At 36.2% G+C, this 25359-nt stretch overlaps 2 protein-coding genes across 11 annotated transcripts in view; one reads left to right on the forward strand and one right to left on the reverse strand.

Annotated features, from left to right (window-relative positions):
- LOC135111118 (transcription elongation regulator 1-like) overlaps window positions 1–13092 on the forward strand; it is a 24451-nt gene extending 11359 nt beyond the window's left edge. For 2 of the 9 annotated variants that reach the window (XM_064024088.1, XM_064024086.1), the window contains 6 exons: window positions 7060–7215; window positions 7363–7776; window positions 8064–8297; window positions 8663–8817; window positions 9346–9532; window positions 12353–13092. In XM_064024088.1, the coding sequence (XP_063880158.1) occupies window positions 7060–7215; window positions 7363–7776; window positions 8064–8297; window positions 8663–8817; window positions 9346–9532; window positions 12353–12571 (1365 nt within the window). In that variant the 3' untranslated portion in view covers window positions 12572–13092. Of the gene's footprint in view, window positions 1–1275; window positions 2958–5942; window positions 7216–7362; window positions 7777–8063; window positions 8298–8662; window positions 8818–9345; window positions 9533–12352 lie in introns of those variants that run through there. The other 7 variants (XM_064024094.1, XM_064024087.1, XR_010273561.1 and 4 more) reach the window with 6 other exon arrangements.
- Window positions 13081–25085, reverse strand: LOC135111120 (general transcription factor IIF subunit 1-like). 2 transcript variants are annotated; one of them, XM_064024096.1, is made up of 13 exons: window positions 24971–25085; window positions 23594–23628; window positions 22722–22856; window positions 21581–21715; window positions 21020–21190; window positions 20664–20782; window positions 20044–20178; window positions 16990–17101; window positions 16249–16478; window positions 15684–15762; window positions 15024–15164; window positions 13786–14022; window positions 13081–13305 (listed from the first exon to the last, which is right to left on the reverse strand). In XM_064024096.1, the coding sequence occupies exons 1-12, from the start codon at window positions 24986–24988 to the stop codon at window positions 13818–13820; spliced, it is 1515 nt and encodes a 504-aa protein (XP_063880166.1). In that variant the 5' UTR covers window positions 24989–25085; the 3' UTR covers window positions 13081–13305; window positions 13786–13817. The 2 variants fall into 2 exon arrangements, with proteins under 2 accessions (XP_063880166.1, XP_063880165.1); XM_064024095.1 differs by having other exon boundaries at window positions 13081–14022.
- Between the last annotated feature and the right edge of the window lie 274 nt (window positions 25086–25359).

Raw genomic sequence — 25359 nt, forward strand, 5'->3', positions numbered from 1 at the left:
TAGCAAGTCAATTTCCTCCAGAGTTCTGATAATTTGACCTGTACATTTGAATCTAGAAAATTAAAATTGTATTGTTCTTGTGAACATCACATTTCACAGCATCCCTGATATTTTAACTTTTCACTTTCAGTAATACTTTAGCTTTTCACTAAAACTTTGGATTTAAAAAAAAATTAATTTATCTATGTGTGTGTGCAGGAGCTAGAAAACATGAATATACTTATTTCAGAAGTAAATGTTTCTCTTGATTGGCACTTAATAATAAAAAAAAATCATGCAAAAATATTGAAATTTGTGAAGTAATATTTGGAGATGACATTCAGTGTAACTCTTAAGTATATATATTATTTTATACATTTAATATTTTTGCCTGGAATATGAATTTTTGATATACTTGGAAACTTCTAAGATATTCTGTAATAGAAAGCTTGTGTACAGAGTATTGCTTTATGCAGTGGAAGTTATAAACAAGAAGGAAATAAGCTTGGAGCACAGTTTTGCAGCCCTAGGCAGGTTCTGGATTGTTGTAGGTAAGAACATCCTGAGGGCTTGTCTGTCTCGGGCCAGAAATTCAAGGCAAGGTGTAGTGACTAGTAATTTTTCAGATATGTGCATGAAAATTGCTAAATCAAACCACGATCAGGATACAGTGAATATTTGTTAGGAGGTCACTTGATGTTGAGTTGAATATATGATTGTATCAAAGCCTTATGCTTCATATTATATCTAAAAGCTACAACCATTTATGCTAACACTAAGAATAAGTGGTTCTTTTCATTTGAGTGAGGTGGATGAAGGTCTTGTACTATGATCTCAGATTTATATAATAAAAGTACAGATGCAATAGGAAAATACATACATTTCAGAATTTGTTGCAGCTTAATATAGATTCCAGAAATTAACATAATATGATAGCTGCATTCTTTTCTCCTCTCCTCATTCATAAGTGAAGTATTTATAATTATTAGTACTAAATACTTTGAGAAAATATTATTTGCCTAGTTTTAGAAACTTTAATTTTAAAGGATTCTCAAGTCATTGAAAGTGTTCTTTATTAGTGCTTCTTGAGAAGGAAGATTTGCTAAAGTACTTTATTTAATGCATCATTGAGTTGTGCTTTTTCATTGAAAATTGTGCCACTAAAATGATTAATAATGATTATTAAGATTTAATATTGCATCATATTTCTGGAAATTAGTCCAGTTTAATGAAAAGAAGAAAAAGGAAATTTAGGTTTCAATCTTTATACATTTCTAATACATATACTTTCTGCAGGAATCTTGAAACTTAAGTTTTCACACTCCCACTGATGCCCATCAATGCTCATTGCCCAGCACTTTCCAATGCTTCAACCTTGGACGTAGACAGGTCAATGCCACAATGACTCACAGGTTCTTATACTTTAAATGACAGGCTAAGTATTTTGCTCAGATAGAGATGGAAACCTGAAAGATTCTTTGTGCATAACATTGCACCATCCACATAGTGTTATATTTTTCTTTTTCCGTTTTATTCCTAACAAATACTTCCTAACCCATTTCTCAAGCTCATTTATAATTTGTCCATACATTCTTAGTATTATCAAATTTGATTAATACCTAGATATAAGACACTCAACGAAGAACAGAACATTAATATTCATATGTGTAACACACACACACACACACACACACACACACACACACACACACACACACACACACACACACACACACACACACACACACACACACACACACACACACTTTCTCTTTTTCTCTTGAATCTCCCAACCAAAGAGTCTCTAATAATGAAATTTTTAATAACTACATTTATTTGATTGGATTTTACACATTTTTATGTAATGCTTTAACGTTATGATGGGGAGATGGTTGAATAATTACTGACTTAGTTATTTAGATGGTCACCTCCTTTTTATTCATATTTTTTTTTTAAACATAAGAGAAGATGTGTGTGTGTACATGTGGATCTTGCCTCATTGTATGAAACAGTTATGTCAAGCCACACAATTTATTATGTAAAGGAAGTTAAAAGAATTGATAGCTTTGGAACCTAAACTGTAGGACATCAGCAAGAGATTTAGGTAGAGGGAGAGCTTCAGTATACAAGCAGGGAGAAGGAAAGGCTCTTGTGCGATGGTGGAGAGGGACTGAGTTTGCTTGTTGAATAATTTGAATGTTCAGAGAGAGAGAGAGAGAGAAAATAGTGTGCTTATAACTTTAATATGAATTTTACTTGAATGTTGGCTTCTTGCTTAGTTTATTGGTTAGATGTGCATGTGTATTTGTGGATGTAGATTTAAAGAAAATGGAAGAAATCAAAACACAAGAGCCTTGCTCCCTAAGCTTTAAGTTTATTCATCAGATGCATATTTTGAGAAGTGTTCATTCACTTATTGTTAGTTACACACAGTACTTAAATTTGTCAAGTTTATCTTCAAGTTAAATGATAGTAAAAAAGGCAATAAAATTCCAACTATGATATACATTACAAGTAGCAAAATTGGGTTTAGGTGGCATAATAGGAAAGTATTCATATCTAGACTTTAGTGGCAGTGACTGCATCTTACTTGTAGCCACTCAGTTAGGAAGTAGTTATGTCTTCACCCTCACAGAGCTGCATGGCCTGTAGTCTCCAGGCTCCAAGGATTCTCTTACCCATTTTTGAATAATAATGTTCAAGTTGAAGTTATCATTGAACTGTGGTGGACATTATGGCAGCTGAACCAGTAATGAATTTGGCAAAGAGGGAAAAAAAGAAAAGGTCAGTGGTATCTTTTAGAGACACTGCTAGACTGGTAAGAGATAATAAAGTGGATTGATTGATTGGTACACACAACAGTCCAATCTCTAAATATAACAAGTAAATCTTTGCAATCCTCCTTTTGTATAACACACACACACACACACACACACACACACACACACACACACACACACACACACAAGTACATATAACACTTGATATATCTGGCAAGCTCTTTGCAAATCTAGAATATGAGCAGTGTATATTGTCTTGACTTAAGAAATCAAGAGAATAAGTAATATTGAAACACTAGTTGTCTTCAGACATTTACATTTTAGGAATATAATTGCCACATGTGGTTTCAATACTGACTGGGGTACAATAACAGTTTTCAGTACTAAAATGTAGTTGAATGATAGCCCTATTACTCACTAGAACTTACATAAGATGAATATTATGAGCACTATACTGTCACTCTACTGGCTCTCAGAACTGTATTGATTATCACTTGAGAACTGTCACAATGTCAACAGTAGGAGGTCATTTACACCTTTGTCTTTTAATAGGTCAAGTATAACATGTGAGTTGGTATACTTTAACTTTTTACTTCAGTATCAGTGTTGGTGGTGCCTCTTGAATTCTTCAGCTGTTCTTATCTAGTTATAGATTGTGGGCTTGAGTGGAAATAAAGGTAACATTTCTGTGCAGAAAAACTTCCTGTGGAACAGTTGACCACTGTTTACTGAGCAAAATGCATTACAGCAGGGAATGGGCATTTTTTTTTTCTGATCTTCAATCCTTACCTATTTGAAAGCTGTATAGGTACATATATAAAAGTGTTTTAGGGGCACTCTTTAGAGTTTTATCCCTCATGTCTTTCCTTTGAATTCACTTGGAATTTGAACACAGTGCCAGGAACATTAATGTTGCACAAATGGGGATTCTGGTGTGAAGAGATAGATAGACAGATCATGAGGGAGATGAATATATGAGTGGTATATGGTACCCTTAAATCCCCACAATATTTTGAATACATGGCAGAGATTAATTTCATTTTATATATAAAAAAAAATGATAATGCATATTTGATCTATGTAGATAATCTACAAAGGGTATATTTTTCTTAAATTTGAAAATTCTTATTTTCAGACTAAGGAGTAAATTTAAGTAAATTTTCTCATTGGTCAATATTTAAATGTTGAATTTAACATTTTCAAGAGAATTTAATTTAAAGAAATTTTTATTAATTGTGGCTTATACTGAATGTCCTGAGTTTTTTTTTTAGCTCCATAAATGAAAGATCACATCATTCCAAGTTAAAAGTGTCTTTTAACATGTTTTTTTTCTCAGGTTTGTAAGTTCTGGGGACTTTCACATTGGTAACAAACAAGTACAGCTGCCTTCATTTATTGCATGTGATTTATTTTACTATAAAAATTTTTTTATTTATTTATTTTGCAACAATACTCAGTTGAATTTCATTTTATTCTCCATGACACCTGTTCATGTAATTTCTTCCTTTTCAAAAAATTTCACTACCCATCAAGGTGGCAATTAATAGTAATGGTGCTGCCATCCTGCCAACTGATATCTCTCCAAGAACAACAAACCAGTGCAAAGAAAGCATATGTATCAAACATTTTTACCATAGAATGACTTGATGATTGATTTCTGGAGATAACTAGAAAAAAAATGTCTCATGGGACTTATGTTTATGTGATATTTATACTGAAGTTTATATTTTAGGTTTCAGAGAAATAAATTGTTATTTTTCAGGGAAATCTACAACATGACTTTTCAGGTTATTATAATTCATGATATCTTTTGTGTATATGTGCATAATATATACACATGTCTTAATTGTAAGTTTGGTAAATGTCAATCTTGAAAACATCCTCTTTTAGCATTGCTGTTTGAAAACTAGGAAATTTATAGCTGTATGGTCTGCAATGTAATATATATATATATATATATATATATATATATCCTCTATTATTTGTGGCATATGATTGACTTTCATTGATCATGAAGATACAGAATGTTAATGCTAATCCGTACCATTCATGTTGCTTGCTTTATAAAAGGTCTGTGCATCTCTGGGGTAAATGGTAGCAGATGTGTCTTCTCTCCTTTAATATCAGCCATAGTTTTATGATCAAGTAATCTGAAAGCTGTCTTATTGACAGGTTTCACTTATGTATTTTGAAATACAAGTAATGTAGAATTTTTTTTTTTGTTTACATTTTGTGTAATGTTTTTTTTTATAGTAACTAAGTTTTTATTGTAATTTTGTGAGTTGTATATTCATGATGTCTTCATCTCATTCTCATCTGTTCTCTCCAGGTGAACTGAAAAATGTGAGTAGTTTGAATCTCATGAATCTCTTATAATACAGATTTCTTAGATGATTGGTTGCACCGTAAGCTCTCATAAATTTGAAATTCTCTTAAGTGACTGAAACTAGAGAATTTCAATAAATACATACATATCTGTTACTAATTTAACCCTCAGGATCTATTGCTTAAAACATTATAGCTCTGGTATGCCTTGTATTGCTGCTCTTTGTGTCACATTATTTTCTTAAGTTCAAGATGTGTTTCTTCTCTTTTTGGGTAAAGATTGCTTGAATTATATTTCTAGAAAAGAAAATTACAGAATGAAAAGTCCTGTAATTCATGTGTGGCAGTTCATATTAGGTAACTGAAAATACAAGGTATTTGGTGAAAAAGCTGCTTGCTTGAGAACATGAATTTCATTGAAGGCCAATTTTCTTGCCATATCTACAAAGAGGGTCTAAATATATATATATATATATATATATATATATATATATATATATATATATATATATATATATATATATATATATATATATATATATATATATATATATATATATATATATATATATTAAAAGCAGAACAATCAGCTGTTCATTGCATGATTCAAGTATTAAGACCTATAAACAGATAAAATCTTAAATGCTAAAAGGATGAATAAAAGTGTTTGGCCATAAATATACTTATCACAACGCATCACTCATAAGAATGGAGGAAGCAGTTGGTGTGGTGGTGACCTTGCTGAGGCCTCAGATGCAGTCAGTACATGGCAGTGCGAGTGAGCCCACAAGTACAGCTGAGTGGGCTTGCTTGCCACTTTAGCAAGATCAATTGTTGATGTTGGGTCGCGCATTGCAGCCTCTTGTCGCTGCCGGTGCTGGCTGGAAGGTCCGGGTGGCCCCCATGGTCGAGAGTCGCCCTCCACCTCCACTCCTACCACCATCACCACCCTCTCTATTTATTCTCTGCCCCAGAGCGGGATAAAGTCAAGCGCATGTAATGTTTGGTACTGAGCCATCTCTTGCTACGTTTTTCTCAGTCAATTATCAGTACTGCCAGTTAATTTTGCACTCATGATCAGTTATTTATCGACCATTACCAATTTAGTTTGATATCAAGATTTCTTAAATATCAAAATATAGTTTGATTTAAGATACATGGAAATATTCTTGTAGAATATGGATTTTTTTCTGGAAGTGTACCAGTAACTTATTTGTGAAATAACCTGCTCCTACATCTTAAGTTTATGAAAATCACTAAACTGTAGTTGCTGGTAGGATATATTGGAGAATTATAAAATGATTTGTTTAGTAACTCAAGCAGATTTTTTTATATAATGTATTATGTAGTCAATCCATTTTAGTAATTCAAACTGATTAATTTTCAGTGCAGACTGTCTTGAAATATTGTCAGAGTCTGTAGACATTAATATTCAGAAATGTCAACAGTTTACTATTCTATGGAGACCATTTTTTAAGATTATTGTTTTTGTACAAAGCATTGAAAGTTAGTCATGTTTGTGACCCCGACCCATCGAGATTTAAAATATCTGAGTTACCTTATTGTAATGATTATATGCATGATGAGAGCATATTACTTCTCAGTGAACAAAACTTTCTTTCTATGTATTACTCAAAGAATTGAAAAGTCATGGAAAAATTCAGATATTCTCACAATGAAAAAAAAAAAAAACACTTTTCATGTGAATTTTTGTATTATACTTCAGTTGTTAGGGAAATTTGATGGTTCCCATCTTACCTTTATTTCCTCATCACTTAAACCCCTTTCCCTTACAGATATGGGCATTCCCTTAATGTAATCTTTCTTTCTTGCAGGATGTAGGTTAGCAAGCTCTAGGTGGAGACCATTAAACTAACTTTATTTCCAGGTGGCTGAGTGGTATAGGATTTTTTTCAGATATTGATGTGAAATTGATGTCAGTTAGTAATATTATTACTTGTTTCTTCCAAATTAGATTAAGAAGGACTTCTTTACGATGCTGAAAGAAGCCGACATTGATCGCTATAGTCGGTGGTCAGATGTGAAGCGCAAGGTGGATGGTGACCCCAGATACAAAGTGGTGGAGTCCGGGGTGCAGCGTGAAGACTGGTTCAGGGACTATATGATCAAGGTGAGTCTGAATGTACTGATGTGCTCTCACATCAAGCAATGAATCATTATTTTGCTTTGCATTGTATCTTATTCTCCTTTTAATACTGAATTAATATGAAAAAATAAATATATTGAGATCCATTTTAAATATCTTTCTCTCAACCAGATCAAAGAAGAGCGACGGCGCTCCCGAGACAGATCCAGGACCCGAGATCGAGACCGAGAAAGGGAGAGGGACAGAGAAAGGGAACGTGATAGGGAACGAACAGATCGGGACAGAGATCGCATGGAAAGAGAGAGAGAGAGGGAGCGTGGAGACAAAGAGAGAGAGAGAAGAAGCAGAGAGTCCCGGGACCGCAGCAAGGAAAGAGAGAGGGCTGACCGGAAGGAGAAAAAGAAAGAAAAGAAGGAAAAAGAAAGGGAGAAAGAAAAGGAAAAAGAAAGAGACCGAGAGGAGAAAAAAGAGAAGGAAAAAGAAAAGGATAAGGAAAGAGAAGAGTTTGAAACTATCCCAGAAGAAGGAGAAGATATAGAGGAAAACCATAAGAGCGAGGTTAGGGGAGTCAAGTTGTCCAGCATGGTATGCATTTTGTTGTGTACAATTTTTTTTAGCTTTCTGATAGTTGTTTATGTGATTAAAAAAAAAAATGTCAGTAATCAGCAACAGATGACTTGATTTGCAATAATTAATTAATATATTTAATGCTGTACAAAATTATCTTTCAGCTTTGCATATAATCATATTTTGTTACACTTTTACCTTATATTTGAAAATATCAGCAGCTGTGCATGGTGAAGTTGGCTCAAGCTTATAAAGTAACAGTGTAGGAAATAAGATATTGATATATAGGATGTTTCCACTTTCAGGGTGAAGACACAGGCAGCGATGGTGCAGATGAAGAACGTGAAGATGGAGAAGCAAATGAAGCAGCAGAGGAGGAAGAACGTGAAAGACAGAGGAGGATTGAAGAGTCTTTGAGGAAGAGAGAAGAGGAGGTTCAGAGGGCATTAGCTGGGCATCTCCGTGACCGTGACAAGGAGCGCATGCAACACAAGCATGATGAAGCTGTGCACAATTTTAATGCATTATTAGCAGACCTGGTTAGTACAAATAAAATTACTATACATTATTGTGCAGTTTAGATGAGGTGTCTTGTTTTAGGATCTCAGCCTGGTACACAGATATACATCATTAAACTACTGTTGTCTCAAATTCTGCAGCACTGAAAATAAACATTTCAATAGTTCTGCTCTGAATTTAAAATATCAGTTCTAATTCCTGTGCTAAGCAACAGCATTGAAATATCAGAAGTTCTAATTCCTGTGCAAAATCAAAAACATTGATTTTAAAATAAAAATGTATGGAGTAAGAATTTTAAAGTTATTGAATTTGGTTAACCCACTTTCTTGAATATTTAGCTATTTATTTTATGTTTGGCATTGCATAATCTTTATTTTTCCTCTAGGTTCGCAGCACTGATTACACTTGGAAAGAAGCCAAGAAATCTTTAAAGAAAGACTCAAGATGGGAGTCTGCTGGAGCCTTAGAAAGGGAAGAGAAAGAAAAGTTATTTAATAGCCATGTAGAAAATCTTACCAAGAGGAAGCGAGAGAAATTTAGGTAATGTAATGAGTATATGGGGAAACTAATAGTGGAACTTAGGAGAGTGTATGAACAGGAGTCATTGATTTAACTAAAATGTTCTTACTGCTAGCACTTTCTTCTTTTAAGGTGCAACAGTCACACACCTCTACATTCTCAAAAAACCATCACAGTACTGTTCTTTATATTCCCTTCCATGTTTCTGTCTCACATGCTACAAAAGAAAAATTTTTCTTAGAAAATATTGTCAAAGAATTCAAAGCTTAACACATTAAAAATAAAAATAAATAATAATTAAAATATGTTGTACATGAAATTCATGAATCATTACTGTACAACTTAATATCTCCTTTAAAGAGACAGACTGTCTTCATGTTTGCATTTACAAGTACTCCTTCACATCTTAAGTTTCTTGGCCTTTGTGGATGAGAGGACTTAACCTTACCTCACAAATGGCATAATGAATTAGTGATCCATTCCCCCATCACACATATTATTATTATTATTATTATTATTATTGTTAATTTATTTTTTCAAAAATTTTAGAGAGCTGTTAGAAGAATTGCCTGACCTGCACTTGGATTCAAATTGGAAAGATCTCAAAAAGGAGTTAAAAGATGATCCACGCTACACCAAATTTTCATCATCAGACAAGAAATGTGAAAGGGAGTTCAGGGAATACCTGAAGGACAAGTTGGTAGCTGCAAAAGCCGACTTCAGGGAACTCCTAAAAGTGAGTGATTATTATCAGCTTTGCTTTTCTAATAGAATTGCATGATTATTATCAGCATTGCATTTCTGATATAATTGCATGATATTATTATTAGCATTGCATTTATAGTTGAGCTGCACGAGGTTATTTAATGATGTTGATTTAAAAGAATGCTTCAGGAAAGAAGTAGACAAGATTTTGGGAGATTGTTGAGTGTACAAGAGCATGGGGGTTATGTGTTTGGAGAGTCTTGATTTTAAAGGACCAAGTAGAGGCAGTGAAGGAAAGGAAAGGTGGTGGGTTCGTATTGTAGTGCAGTTGAATATTTTAAGAATTATAATAATTGTTGTTGGGAGGTAAGAAACCATGATTGGCAAAATTGACTTTTTTTATTTATTTTTTTATGTAGGAAGGACACTATGTTGTTGGGAGGTAAGAAACCATGATTGGCAAAATTGACTTTTTTTATTTTTTTTTTTATGTAGGAAGGACACTGGCCAAGGGCAACAAAAATCTAATAAAAAAAAAATGCCCACTGAAATGCCAGTCCCATAAAAGGGTCAAAGCAGTGGTCAAAAATTGATGAATAAGTGTCTTGAAACCTCCCTCTTGAAGGAATTCAAGTCATAGGAAGGTGGAAATACAGAAGCAGGCAGGGAGTTCCAGAGTTTACCAGAGAAAGGGATGAATGATTGAGAATACTGGTTAACTCTTGCATTAGAGAGGTGGACAGAATAAGGGTGAGAGAAAGAAGAAAGTCTTGTGCAGCGAGGCCGCGGAAGGAGGGGAGGCATGCAGTTAGCAAGATCAGAAGAGCAGTTAGCATGAAAATAGCGGTAGAAGACAGCTAGATATGCAACATTGCGGTGGTGAGAGAGAGGCTGAAGACAGTCAGTCAGAGGAGAGGAGTTGATGAGACGAAAAGCTTTTGATTCCACCCTGTCTAGAAGAGCAGTATGAGTGGAACCCCCCAGACATGTGAAGCATACTCCATACATGGACGGATAAGGCCCTTGTACAGAGTTAGCAGCTGGGGGGGTGAGAAAAACTGACGGAGACATCTCAGAACACCCAACTTCATAGAAGCTGTTTTAGCTAGAGATGAGATGTGAAGTTTCCAGTTCAGATTATAAGTAAAGGACAGACCAAGGATGTTCAGTGTAGAAGAGGGGGACAGTTGAGTGTCATTGAAGAAGAGGGGATAGTTGTCTGGAAGGTTGTGTCGAGTTGATAGATGGAGGAATTGAGTTTTTGAGGCATTGAACAATACCAAGTTTGCTCTGCCCCAATCAGAAATTTTAGAAAGATCAGAAGTCAGGCGTTTTGTGGCTTCCCTGCATGATATGTTTACCTCCTGAAGAGTTGGACGTCTATGAAAAGACGTGGAAAAGTGCAGGGTGGTATCATCAGCGTAGGAGTGGATAGGACAAGAAGTTTGGTTTAGAAGATCATTAATGAATAATAAGAAGAGAGTGGGTGACAGGACAGAACCCTGAGGAACACCACTGTTAATAGATTTAGGAGAAGAACAGTGACCGTCTACCACAGCAGCAATAGAACGGTCAGAAAGGAAACTTGAGATGAAGTTACAGAGAGAAGGATAAAAACCGTAGGAGGGTAGTTTGGAAATGAAAGCTTTGTGCCAGATTCTATCAAAAGTTTTTGATATGTCCAAGGCAACAGCAAAAGTTTCACCAAAATCTCTAAAAGAGGATGACCAAGACTCAGTAAGGAAAGCCAGAAGATCACCAGTAGAGCGGCCTTGACGGAACCCATACTGGCGATCAGATAGAAGGTTGTGAAGTGATAGATGTTTAAGAATCTTCCTGTTGAGGATAGATTAAAAAAACTTTAGATAGGCAGGAAATTAAAGCAATAGGATGGTAGTTTGAGGGATTAGAACGGTCACCCTTTTTAGGAACAGGTTGAATGTAGGTGAGTTCATGTGTAATTTTTTGTATAAAAGCAAGCATGATCAGTATTATACTCTGAGGAGGCTTATTCATCTAGCACCAAGGTAGTGCTTGTGATGGTTTTCCTGGATGCACTTTTCCTGTCACTCACACTTACCTTGGGAGGTGTATATATATTTGTTTTCATATTCATCATAACACATCTCCTGTTCATTTTGGATTCAGCAGTAATTGTGCAACTCGTGTAAGGTTTTCTGAACTTTAAACAGTCTTGTGAATTAAACTCATCATATTTCCTGTAGATTTTGAGTTTAGACAACTGTATCTGAGTTGTGTAATTTTTTAGTTCAATGGCAGCCACTAAAAAGGTTTACCTTGAAGAAGAGTTGTCTTGATAAGACCAACATAATTCTGAGGCAAGTGTGAGTGACAAGGAAACTGTGGCAAAGTGAGGGAAGGACACAACCAATCAGGAAAACTGTTATAAACATTGCTTAACCCTTTGACTTGTATTTGGTAAATCTTTTCCTTAATTACTAATCACTCTGATACATTGTTACTTGTTCCGCAGCCACCTCCAGTCTTTGCAAAATCTATTCTTTTTAATTTCCTTCTTGTAGATACTTGAAAAGATTTCATGCATTACTTCTGGTGTTATTCATTGTTTTGTATTGCACTGAAAGAGTTAAGTGCCAAATGAATAGCTATGAGTACTTTCCTTTTTATATAAAATACATGGGACTCACCCAGTCAATCTGGACAGTACTGCTCACTTGTAAAGTGGCTTCTCAATCCCCCTGCACTTGCTTGAGCTTCTGTTTCCATGCTCTCTCCTCTCTCAAGTTTTATCATTCCTTTCCTCCTCACATTCTTCTGTCTCTTTATAACTAATTTAGTGATGTCCAACTTATATATATTTTTTTTACAGGAAACTAAAAGTATCACTCATCGCTCTTTGAAGCTATGCAGTGAGGGAGAGCAGCACATGCGTGATATTGTGGAGGTTTTACGCAAAGATCGCCGTTATCTGGTACTGGAATGTCAACCAGATGAAAGGTCAAAAATCTTAATGGCTTACATGGAGGAGCTAGAGAAAAGGGGACCACCTCCTCCTCCTACAGCATCAGAACCAACTAGACGTAAATAGTTTCTTGATAAATAGGGATTGTCGCAGTGTTGTCATGTTGGGAATAATTAGAGTTTTTTAAAGTTATTACAATAAGTAAACAATATGTTGAATATTAGTTAAACTGACTTTGCTGTGTTTCAATACATGATAATGCAGTGAACGTGTCTAGTTTGTTATTTTTTTTTTAATGAAATGTATGTTGACAAGTAACTAGTATTTAGTTTTGATTATTGTAGAGTGTATATTTTGACAGGCAAAATATCACTTTCTCTAATAGAAAATAGCATTTCTTGGTAATGGAAAAAGAAACCAATATTTTGGACAAAATCCATTTTGGATAGGGTGTCAGGCAAAGTATGGTGAATATTTTCAAAAATATTTTCAGTATACGTAATTTGTGAAAAATAACAGATGTATGCATTAATCAGTCATTTTGACAAATTGCTGTGTATGTAAATTTTACATAAATGTAGCCTGACAGTTCTCTTATTTGAGAATAGTCTAATATTAAAATAAAATAGAAGATACAATGAAATAAATATTTGTTTACTTTTATTACCCGCTGGTATGATTCAACAAAGGGTTTCCTTATATGTTTACACGAGGTAAATATACACCATGATGGTCCACTGGTGTGATGGCTTACATGTGCTCACCTAACAAGAGATACCAGATTCAAATTTCTAGTTGAGTGGAGACAATGTGAGCTTGTCTCCTTTCTGCTGTCAAGGATGTAAAGACAAGACTCTGACCTGGTAAAAGCAAAGGTCAGCAAAACAGAAATGACAGGATATAAATACAGGATATATACTCAATAATGACTGATTCGAATGTCTGTTTTCCCTACTCAGATTTTATTAATTCACAATTCCAATTAAATGTAACTCACATAAAGGCCCCCTCATTTAATATTGCAAGAACAAATGTTTTAGGATCTGCAGAAAGCATATCTGATGCATGCTTTTAAGAACCTCAAGGATGGTAACACTGTCTCTGAACACACATTATTCCTAGCATAATTTAGTTTGTTCTTAAAAACAAAATCCAAGATAACATTTCACTTAACTTTCTCTTACTTGTCATCTGTAAACCTGAAAAATGACTCCCCTTACTGTCTGCATTCATATTTTACCATCTTTGGCAAAATTACCTTTGCCAATGCACCACTTACATGACAAGACTCCCTAGTACTATATAGTCCTGTCCTTCAAAAGAAATGCAATACATCTCACCTTGTGTACATCTATACTCCAAAGGATAACAGCTACTGCTTAAGGGATAGGTACATCTTGCCTTTGACCATCTGTTTGGCTGGATTGATGCGCTTTAGGATCTGTGCAATGGCATGGACCAGCTGATCAGAATTAAGACCAGTTTTTTTGCACTTAAACTTTTGGAGCAATTCTGTGGTGGTCATGGGCTTGCGCATGAGGTACCTTCGGATTGCCTCCTCAGTAACTCCACTGTCACTGTGAAGAGAGCAAAGCAGTATTAGACAAAATATGTGTTATGAAGAAAATTAAAAGGTTAAAAAGACTGAAGGAAGATACATATAATAGGTTAATTTCATAATTTGAAGAGTCAAGTTGTCTAATCTTGATATATTTATAACCAAGTGATGAGACTACATAAGCAATATATGCTGCTGAAATAAACTACACCTTAAAATGAAAGTTGCTGAAATAAACTACACCTTAAAATGAAAGTTAAGTTGCATGCCCTTCAAGTTGCAGAATTTGTGCCACTCCATAAATTCATCTCATTATGAGTACCCTGATGCCTTTTTTCATGAGTTCTTTTAAAACAAAATAGAAAGGTAGTATAATGAATTAAAGTCATGCAATAGCTTTTCCCTCTTTTCAGCCTGATCTATTCCAATATTAACTGTTCTGTTTATGATAATCCTGAATAATCCTGTTTATGATAATCCTGATTTCATTTCTACATTACACTGATTATAACATATATGAATGCACTCAATGTGCATTTGTGTGTAGGTAATTCATGAGTGTCTTGATTTTGATTTCCCTCTGACTGCCTAGAAGGAGCCCTTCACCCAAGATCTGTCCCATGCTGTTTATGTCATCCTTTTCACTGCTTGCAACTCAACTCTATCACCATTTCTTCCACTTTTCCTTTACTTCTAGTTCTTATCGACATCTCTCAGTTACTTTCCTTTATCCAGCACTCTGCATCTGTTCCCACCCACTTCAACCATATTCTCATTCTTCAACCTGCAATGCTATCCTCCCTTCTATGCCTGTAAATCAGTCTCCTATGCTTGTAAAATCAAACTAACAGAAAAGTAATAGAGATAAGCTGTAATGCATAAACTTAAATATGTATGAAACTTATACAACTACAGTCTAATACTATTCTCAAGTTTTCATAAAGAGGGTATGGAGTGAATACTTGAATCCTGTATCAAAAATAACAAAATAAAGCATTCATGGCATGTGGCTACCCTTACCTTCCTGAGGCCACCATGGGGGAAGATGTGCCACCTCCTGTGCTCCCTGCAGCAATGTCTCCACGTTGCCTCTTGGCTGAGTGGTCGGCTGGATTAGCCTTTAACTTCCTCTTAACACCTCCTTCCCCTCCATCCTTCTTACTGCAGATGTTACAAATCATGTATGATTTCACTTCAGTACATATCTTTATAATCGATAAGGAATTTGTGCTGATGAGGTATAGTAAAGATTCCTGGATCTGACTAGGAAAGCTATCTTTTCAAGTATGGACAGCCTTGAGGTACAAGAGCAGTTGAAAGTAATGCAAGCATGCCAATACTTTGAGCAAGAACTTAGTTGAGAAGGATCTCAGTTCAAAATCACCTTTGACATAAAATTCAATGAAAAGTGTGAATAGTAAATACTATCAATGTAAGGAAAGTGACACGGGTAAGTATAAAAGTAGATACAACATGAAAATGAGTGATGTTGAGATGGTTGTGCAGAGGCACATAATGAATGCTGTATGCTATGTGCAAGAACATAGACGAAAAGGCAAAACTGAAATTCATCTCAGGACCTAGGTCTCTATGGGGAAAAGGACAGGTCTTCACACTTTTAAGCAATTACCTGCATAACAGTCCAAATATTGGAGAACATGTCGCAAAAACAACACTCACCTCTCTGAATCCTTATTTTTCTTTTTCTTCTTAGTATTGTCTTCATCAGCACTAGTGTCTGAGCTCTTCCCTTCTGAATCTGATGGACAAAAATAAAATGACTGTACTTGTGTCAATTTTAATTTGAATGCATTTCTTTTATATACTCTTCTTTCTATATATCAGGCTGACATCCTCCTTAAAGGAAGAGATACTAAACAATATGTCATTGCCATTGCAGGAATAGACAAATAGAGAGGAATTCAAGAAAGAGATAGGAAGGAATTGGTTCTCAGGAGTGGTAGATGAGAGGAACATACTCAGTAATTAGGTTGTTAGTGCTTAATCATTATAGAACTTCCTGACAAGACACAAAATAATCAGGAAGCCGTGACAGAGGTGGTAAGACTAAGTATAACCCTCTTTTCCTAAATCTAGTAAGGATGACTTAGTAAATGACAAGAAGCAATAAGGAATGGCCAACATAAAATGGAAGGAGTGAAATCAAAGGATAATTTAGATTGAGAATAAAGGTTTAAGTTTGACATCTCAATATCTGATTTTTCATTTAGCGTTGAGAACTTACCTTCCTTATTAACTTCTGCCTTTTTTTCCTTTTTCTTCTTCTTCTTCTTCTTTTTCTTGTCTTTTTCCTCTTTATCCTCACCCTCCTTTTTATCCTCTTCATCTTCTTCTTCCTCTTTCTCCTTTTCTTCCTCATCTTCTTCATCTGAGTTCAACAATTTCTTGAGGGCATCTGCTTGGTCGACTCCAACAAGCTCTTTCCGAACTACTTCATCATTTTCAGCATCAGAGCTAAGAAAATAAAGTGATCACATTTGATAAATTCTTGATAGTAGATAATTACTAGATGTGGCTTTAAAACTGAAAGGTATAATAAGACAAGTAGACTATGTGAAATACATAGGAATGATGACAAAATTCTTTTTTAAAACTCAGCAACCATTTCCTCAACTAATGAGAAAAATAAATGACAATTTCAACATCTGTGTCAGGAAATGTGGCTGGTATGAGTGGATCCCAAGACACCAAATTTTTGGATGGCAATGACAGGTGGAAATAGTAGTTATGTCTCATTCAGGGACTGCAACATATAGGCCTGATGGCCTCTTGCACCTTCCCTTATTTTCTTATGTTCTTATAGTAGACATAAGAGAAGTGGATGAACAAATCTGTAGGCAGGGGTTAGTAGAAATTCCTTCAATGCCATAAGTCAGGGATTTGTGATGACTGGTGATGATGCTGAAGTTGGCATTCAAGACACTGAGTGACTGAGGCCCATGCTAAAATCTGTGTTTTTACTTACTCTGATGAGTCACTAGAAATATAATCATGCTCTGCACCATCATCATATTCATCACTCTCCTCAAAGCAGTCTTCGTCACTGTCTCCATCCACATTTTTCCTTTTCTTCCCACCTGTAGGAATAAAAAATAAATAAATAAATAAAAAAAATAAATAAATAAATGAAATAAATAAATAAATATATAAAAATAAATAAAATAAATAAATAAATAAAAATTCTTGTAAATATTTAGTATTTAATTGAAATATTATATACTGACCATTACAATCATGCTAATGGTACATTGCTTTAAAATAACAAAGAGTTTCACAAATATTTTAAGACTACTTTGTGGTTTCCCTCACTAGCATGTACCTTACAAGTGCACTCCCTAGTACAATCAAAGAAAATTAAAATAATCAAATCAAGTCAATCAATCATTCAATCAATAAACAAATAAACCAATAATCCAATCAAATCAATGAGATAAAGTAAATACAAAAATAATAAACATCCTCTGAAAGTATAAAAATTAATAATAAAAATAAATAAGTAAATAAATATTAACGATGATGGCTGTGTTACCATGTTTGTGTGTCCTCTGGCGGCAAAATTACTAATCCAGACTGGAGGTAATGGAGTGCAGTCAATGGTATGTCGCTTTTCCACATAAACAAACCATTCTTTCATAAGGAATGCCTTTTCTGCTCTTAAGTAGGCAGCAGACACCTGCCAAAACAATAATTACTTCCAGTGAGGTCAGAAGCACTGGATCAGGGGGTGCTGTGAACTTTTCAATAACCCTGCTGTGATCTCACTGAACATTTCCCCTTATGTCTCACAACACAAGGTGGCAGTTATAGCCTGCCCTCTAAACATAACTCTCTTCCTTCACACAAAACTACATGCACCTAACTACACACAAATCCTTCACTCAAAATCTTAAATTCAATATGTCCCTGTCTGATAAGGGGACCACTAATGTCCCCAGGTCAGAGTGCTCTTCTGGTATTGATCCTAAGTGCCTTGACATCCCTCTCAACTTCTTCATTAACTTATGCAACATTTGCGGCCTTAGATCTAATTCTCAATCCGTAGAGCACCACCTCTCCTCTACTAAGCTTCATCTTCTTTTCCTCACTGAAACACAGGTGTCTGAGGCAATTGAAAGTATTCCCTTTTCTGTTCCCTCCTACTTTCCCTATCCTCATTTTCAATCCAAAGCTGGATAATGTGTCTATGTGTGCAACAACTTAACTTGCACTTGTGCCCACACTCTTGAATCTTCAGAATTTTCCACCATCTGGCTATGACTACAGAGTCACTCTCAAACTAAATTAATCTGTGCTGTATACCTCTCACCTAACTCCACTGACTATAAAAAGATTCTTTGACAACTTAACTTGCAAAGTTAACTCTGAGTTCTGACTCTCTTCCCTTTAGCGGAGATCTCCATTCTTGGAGACTTCATTGTTCAGCACCAACTTCAGCTTTCCTCTTCTTTCACTGACCATCCTGGTGAACTAACCTTTAACTTTGCTATCCTCCACAACCTATAGCAACTGGTGCAACACTCTACTTGTCTTGGAGAAATGCCCAACATTCTTGATCTTTTCCTAACCTCCAATCCTGCTTATGCTGTCACCCTATATTCTCTGTTGGGCTGCTCTTATCACAACCTCATTATCTGTATCTTGTCCTGCTCCAATTCTTCAAACTACTGTCCTATTGCTTTAATTTCCTGCTGATCTAAAGTTTTAGAATCTATCCTCAACAGGAAGATTCTTAAACATCTATCACTTTACAACCTTCTATTTGATTGCCAGTATGGGTGATCTGGCTTCCTTACTGGGTCTTGGTCATCTTCTTTTAGGGATTTTGGTGAAACTTTTGCTGTTGCTTTAGACATATTAAGAAGCTTTAGATAGAGTCTGGCACAAAGCTTTGATTTCCAAACTACCCTCTAATGGCTTCTATCCTTCTTGCTGTAACTTCATCTTGAAGTTTCCTCTCTGACTGTTCTATTGTTGTTGTGATAGACAGTCACTGTTCTTCTCCTAAGTCTATTAACAGTGGTGTTCCTCAGGGTTCTGTCCTGTCACCCATCTCTTCCTATTATTCATCAATGATCTTCTAAACCAAACTTATGCTGATGATACAACTCTGCACTTTTCCACGTCTTTTTGTAGATGTCCAACCCTTCAGGAAGTAAACAGCTCAAGCAGGAAAGCCACAGAACACCTGACTTCTGATCTCTCTAAAATTTCTGATTGGTACAGAGCAAACTTAGTATTGTTCAATGTCTGAAAAACTCAATTCCTCCATCTATCAACTCAACACAATCTTCCAGATAACTATCCCCCCTTCTTCAATGATACCCAAGTGTTCCCCTCTTCTACAATGAACACCCTCAGTCTGTTCTTTACTTATAATCTAAACTGGAAATTTCACATCTCATGTCTAGCTAAAACAGCTTGTATTAAGTAAGGCATTGAGTCATCTCTGCCAGTTTTTCTCAATTCCCCCAGCTGCTAACTCTGTATAGAGGCCTTATCTGTCCATGCATGAAGTATGCTTTACATGTGCAGGGGGATCCAATCATACTGCTATTTTAGACAGGATGGAAAGAAAAGCAACTCCTCTCCTCTAACTAACTGTCTTCAGCCTCTTTCTCATCGTTGCGATGTTGCATCTCTTGCTATCTTCTACTGCTATTTTCACACTAACTGCTCTTCTGATCTTGCATGCCTCCCCTCCTGGTCTCGCTGTACAAGAATATTCTGTCCATTTCTCTAATGCAAGAGTCAACCAATATTCTCAATCATTCATCCTATTCTCTGGTAAACTCTGGAACTCCCTACCAGCTTCTGTATTTCCTCCTTCATATAACTTGGACTCTTTCCAGAGGAAAGTTTCAAGACACTTATCCTCTGTTTTTTTTACCATTCTACCTGACGTCTGTAAGGAACTGGCAATAAGTGGGCTTTTTTTTGTTCATAATTTTTGGTGCCCTTGGCTAGTGGGCCTCTTAAAAAAAATAAATAAATGAAATAAAATAAATAAATAAAAACTCGCCTTGTTGTGTTCTACTCTTTGACTGCACCTTCTTTTTCTTCTTGGACATGTCATCCTCTTCTTCTTCTTCCCGCTCTTCATCAGCATCTGATCCCTCATCTGACATCCAGTCATCCAACTCGGACAACATCAAGGCTGGAGAGAGAGAGAGAGAGAGAGAGAGAGAGAGAGAGAGAGAGAGAGAGAGAGAGAGAGAGAGAGAGAGAGAGAGAGAGGAGAGAGAGAGAGAGAGAGAGAGAGAGAGAGAGAGAGAGAGAGAGAGAGAGAGAGAGAGAGAGAGAGAGAGAGAGAGAGAGAGAGAGAGAGAGAGAGAGAGAATTACTCAGCTGTATTATTTTCCCAGACAAAATCTAGTAATAATGGCATAAATAAATATCATGAGTCTCAAGATTAAGCTTTATGACACAAAACCTATGAATTTCATCTATTATATATTCATGACTTCAGTGGATTGATTACAGGATATGATTGTTATCCACCAGCTATTTTAAGAGACAGGATTAAAATTCATACTAAGAGATTCTATTGGTTTCAAGCATCATAAAAAAGTAGAAGATTAAGTACACAGTCACTGATTAAACAATGATAAAAAATATGCTGAGATAAATGTTAAAGCTTACATTTACTAGAAGGGCCCTTCTTCTTTATTCTTTCCTCCTCACCATCTGCTGCATCATCTCCCTCATTCTTGAGCTTCTTCTGACACATAACAGAGAAGTAGTTCATAATTTTATCTCTCCTGAAATGATATAGAAAAAAATTTGACAAAAAGAGAAATGAAACCTAACAGGTTAATGAACAAATTCAGTTATTGAGCATCTACAACATTCCTCCTAATTTCAATCACTCATAAGCTCTGGAAAAGTTTTCCTTTCATGAGAAAAAGCATGCTACAAAACTTTATTTATGTATTTTGAGAAAGGTTGAAAAACTGTTTTTACAAAAGTATACCACAACAAAAGAATACAGAACCCACCTTTCAAACTCCCTTTCTGCCTCCTCTGCACTCAAGGCTTTGTACCGCTGGATAAGCTTGAAATTATACCATTCTTCCACTGGATAAGCTTCAAATGCCCCATCTTTCCCCTGCATGAACACATACCAGGAGGAGTTCTCTGACACACCTCCCTCCCTGATGCCCTTGAACCTGAAGAATGGTATCAGATGTCATGCTCATGGAATAGTAAGGTGGATAACATGCCTGGTTATGAAACACGAATACTGCTATGGTATCTTTTCTCCTCTCAAACACCATAACTTTACTGTGTGACACAAGGGTGAAGCCTTTACCTTTAATTTTTATCTAAATGAAACTAATTCTTCCTATAACTATTTCAAGAGAGGAATATCAAGATATCTCTGTAAAAAAGCCAACCTTTTAGAAACCTTTAAAATTTTTATTGTTTTTTTATTTATTTTTTTTTTTCTGTAGCTTCATCATGAGTTACCATCTCCTTGTGCTCCTTTGTCAAGAAGAATGTAATTTTCCACCCTGGTAAAATGTTTAGTGTTTTTACTAAAATAATGTCTAACTCACTTTTTGCCATTCTTGCCGGCCACACTAAGGATCCATGGCTGATCTTCAGGCCGATATTTTTTTACATTGATGCCATATTTTTTACGCCGTGCCTCCTCCCTCTGTTCTCGTCCAAACTCCGATCCTGCTCCATACCTGCCATGAAAATACATCCATAGAGTCAGGGAAAAGCAATTTCATTTTCTTTATCTATCCATACACCAGACTGAATACCTACAAAATGTGGAGTAGTTGAAACACCTGTATCTACATATACACACACACTAAGACTGCATAAAAAATTCATCCTGGCATCCAGGCATTTAAGGGAATAGAAATCTTCATTAACTAAACTAGAATATGAATCATCATGGAAGCATCAGGGGCTGACAGTAGAGCTCATTTGCTCCTGAACTAGAACAGACCCATCTCTTTTCCCTGCATCCAGAAACATCAGATGCAAATCAAATCCTACAGAAAAGTACTGGTCAGATATGTAATATATATGAGGTGTGATCTAAAAGTTATCAGGCTGTCTTCATAAACAAACTTAAGCTTACTGGATCAGCTTGCATAGTGCATGATAATGAGTAGTTTTTAAGTGCTCTTTAGCATCCCAAGTCTACACCATTAATTGTTAATTCTCCACAGTCAGGAAATTATGGATCACACCTCATCTGCATATGTCAGCTTTATAACTGAGTTACCATGCCTGGGACAAACTCGGGCCTTCTAGGTTGTGAGTCAAGCATGCCAACCACTACACCATGTGCATGCGAAAGGGTAAAACTGAACTGAAGGTGAGCACAGGTTAAAGTTAATACTAAGCTGGATGCAAGTGACAATGTTGCTAGGAGAGTGAAAACTGCTGAATTTAGTAAATCAATCCAATAACATTTGTGAGAAGAAAGCTTAAAATTAATGGTGGCAAAATAAGGTGGTGGTATCTAAGGAGGAGAGAGAGAGAGAGAGAGAGAGAGAGAGAGAGAGAGAGAGAGAGAGAGAGAGAGAGAGAGAGAGAGAGAGAGAGAGAGAGAGAGAGAGAGAGAGAGAGAGAGAGAGAGAGAGAGAGAGAGAGAGAGAGAGAGAGAGAGAGAGAGAGAGAGAGAGAGAGAGAGAGAGAGAGAGAGAGAGAGAGAGAGAGAGAGAGAGAGAGCCTTACCTTGGCATCTCTTCCTCTAGTCCCTTAAACTCCTTCATGTTGTTCTCACGTTCCATCTTGGTGTGTGCCCAGGTCTTGAAGTCCACTCCTAAGGCTGCATGGAACCGCATCATATGATACTTCTTCTTGGTACTTCTAAAATTTGTCATCAAACATCAGGAAAGCTACCATTTAGTACTTACAAACACCACACAACCTCCTTACAAATAATATTTAAGATTGTGTTCATGTCAAGTCTCTGATACCCTATTCCCTAAGACTGGGTATTCTAAAATGGAAGGAATCCCTTACACTTGGACAGAAGGCAACAACCTCAGTTGGGCAACAAGGCTCTCCTAATGTCCTCTATAACTAAGGCAAATACCTGTGAGTGATATGAATTAACTTGAAGCTATATTGAGAAAAACATTTATTCCCTACCATCTCATTACACCCTTCCTGATACAGCAAACACCCACAACATATAAGCACCCAGCCTCCATTTTATAAACATTACCTTATTACATCTAACTTTTATTAATACCTAAAGATTAATACCTGCTTATGACTTTTCTCAAGAGTTTGTTTTCTTACATTCGCTATACAGTTGGTGAGGAAACCCTATTTTTGTCTGCAGCATTATCAATAGTAGTGCCATAATGATGTGGTGAGGAAATTGCAGATAGTAGAGAATGGAGAGAGAGAGAGAGAGAGAGAGAGAGAGAGAGAGAGAGAGAGAGAGAGAGAGAGAGAGAGAGAGAGAGAGAGAGAGAGAGAGAGAGAGAGAGAGAGAGAGAGAGAGAGAGAGAGAGAGAGAGAAAGTGAAAATGATCAGAAAGAACAAAATGAAATGGCTGAATACGAAGAAGCGCCAAACCTCTGTTGTTACTCACTTTGGAACCCGCACCACATACTCCGTCACCGAACCCTGAAATGGCAGACACAGATTACTACTAAAATTGCCACACTAGCTCATTACCTATTAGTATACCATGTCAGTAGCATATATTCATACAAGATGCACAAAACCAGTGAGTCTCACTTAAACAATCAATCAATTGCATATCTTCCTAAATTGCAAAGTGGGACTCCACAATCCTCAAACATATGAAATTTTCAATCTAGCCTTACTAAACCTAACTTGGCTGCACTTTACCAGCTACATAACCAGGCATGGATGCAGTGCCAAAATTAAGTCTTTTGCCAGATATAAAGCCAGGCTAAATTATGTGACTGGACATAAAATCCGAGAGCAACTTAATTGAACTGATGCTGTTGACAGTTGCAGTTCTGTCACTTGACTGAGAGCTTCTTTAAAACCTAGCAAAAAGATATTCTGTTTTAAATGTAAAATATTGTGAAGTTTTCAAAAACACATCATGAAAGCTCAGTAGAGCACCATGTGCTGGCAGACTGAAGCCAAAATTAGTGAGCTTGTACTTATATGAACTTGTACAAGATACTGCATCCAGGCCTTAACAAGCCTCTTCGTGCAGCTCAGTGATATTAGCTATGTCCACTGTATGGTTGTATTTAAGTGGATGGGAAGCCCAGTGTGCGTCCAGTCTCGTGTGACACCAATCATTGTATATTTCATATTCTAGAGTGCTGTCACCATCCTCTACCTCATTGCAATTAATACATAATACACCCTCTGTACTTTCAGAATCAGAAGCTGTACTCACAAATCCGTGGATTAAATTTTTATGCTTGGTTCCAGTCAACTTATCTTTATTTAAATCAGAAGAGGAAACTTTTCTCACAGATTGCTAGTTGTTTACACTCTGGCGTGAGCTCCTGTAGTCAGCTGATTTCGGTGAGTCTCCTACTGTTACTCTTTCTCTTATTTTAATGCTGGGTTTCTTCCGTTTCTGCTTCTCACCCAGACCCGAGACCTGCTTCTGCCCACTGGCCATTTAAGTTTATCTAGGATGGAAACTGTATCTGCTTGTGCAATGTGTATTTATGGAGCAAGTTGAGAAACAGCTGACGTACACGTCAGTTCCCCACCAGCACCAAAAATTAATGATAATGCTTTATTTTTCATTTTTCCCCTTCTACTTAACATTAAATTTTCACTGATATTCAGAGGTATCTTTGGACGTCTGGAAGGAGGCGGAGGGGGGAAGGTTAAGAAATAGATGTTTCTATGGACGCCTGGTAGGAAGTGAAATCATAAAACAAAAATCAGGCCAGAAGTCTAGATCTTTGGCAAATCCTAAAAAAAACATGTTCGAGGTAAAGTGGGCAGTACTTGATTAAAGGATTACCTGAGACGAGCCCGACATGGTGGTAATGTTGCCTTCAGCAGCAGATCTAACAATCACACAACACACAACCGCTGCTCTCTTGCCGCCGCCTCACTGGCCACTACATAACCTGGCACCGAGATAAATCCAGGTTGTGTACAGGGGAAAATATAATTTAACATACCTACAACAAAATTTAATTGAAATATTACTACTATTAAAAAAAGTGACAAAATGCACATGTGAGAATAATATAAAAACAATGGAAAAAAAGATCGTTATTACGACAATTTTAACGAGACATATTGGGACAAGTAGCTCATTGGTTTCTGTAAATGCTGACTTCCCTAACTTTGTTCTCTGAAAACTTACTAAGATCATGTGAAGTTCCGCCACCCCAGCTATAGGTA

Source organism: Scylla paramamosain, chromosome 21 (genome assembly GCF_035594125.1).
Source record: "Scylla paramamosain isolate STU-SP2022 chromosome 21, ASM3559412v1, whole genome shotgun sequence".
Lineage (NCBI taxonomy): Eukaryota > Metazoa > Arthropoda > Malacostraca > Decapoda > Portunidae > Scylla > Scylla paramamosain.

Coding starts and splice junctions, on each gene's coding strand:
- LOC135111120 (XM_064024096.1), bottom strand. Junction 22,857..23,593: donor TATGTGGTGCGGGTTCCAAA/GTGAGTAACAAC, acceptor GACAAATTTTAG/AAGTACCAAGAAGAAGTATC. Junction 21,716..22,721: donor CTAGAGGAAGAGATGCCAAG/GTAAGGCTCTCT, acceptor TTTTCATGGCAG/GTATGGAGCAGGATCGGAGT.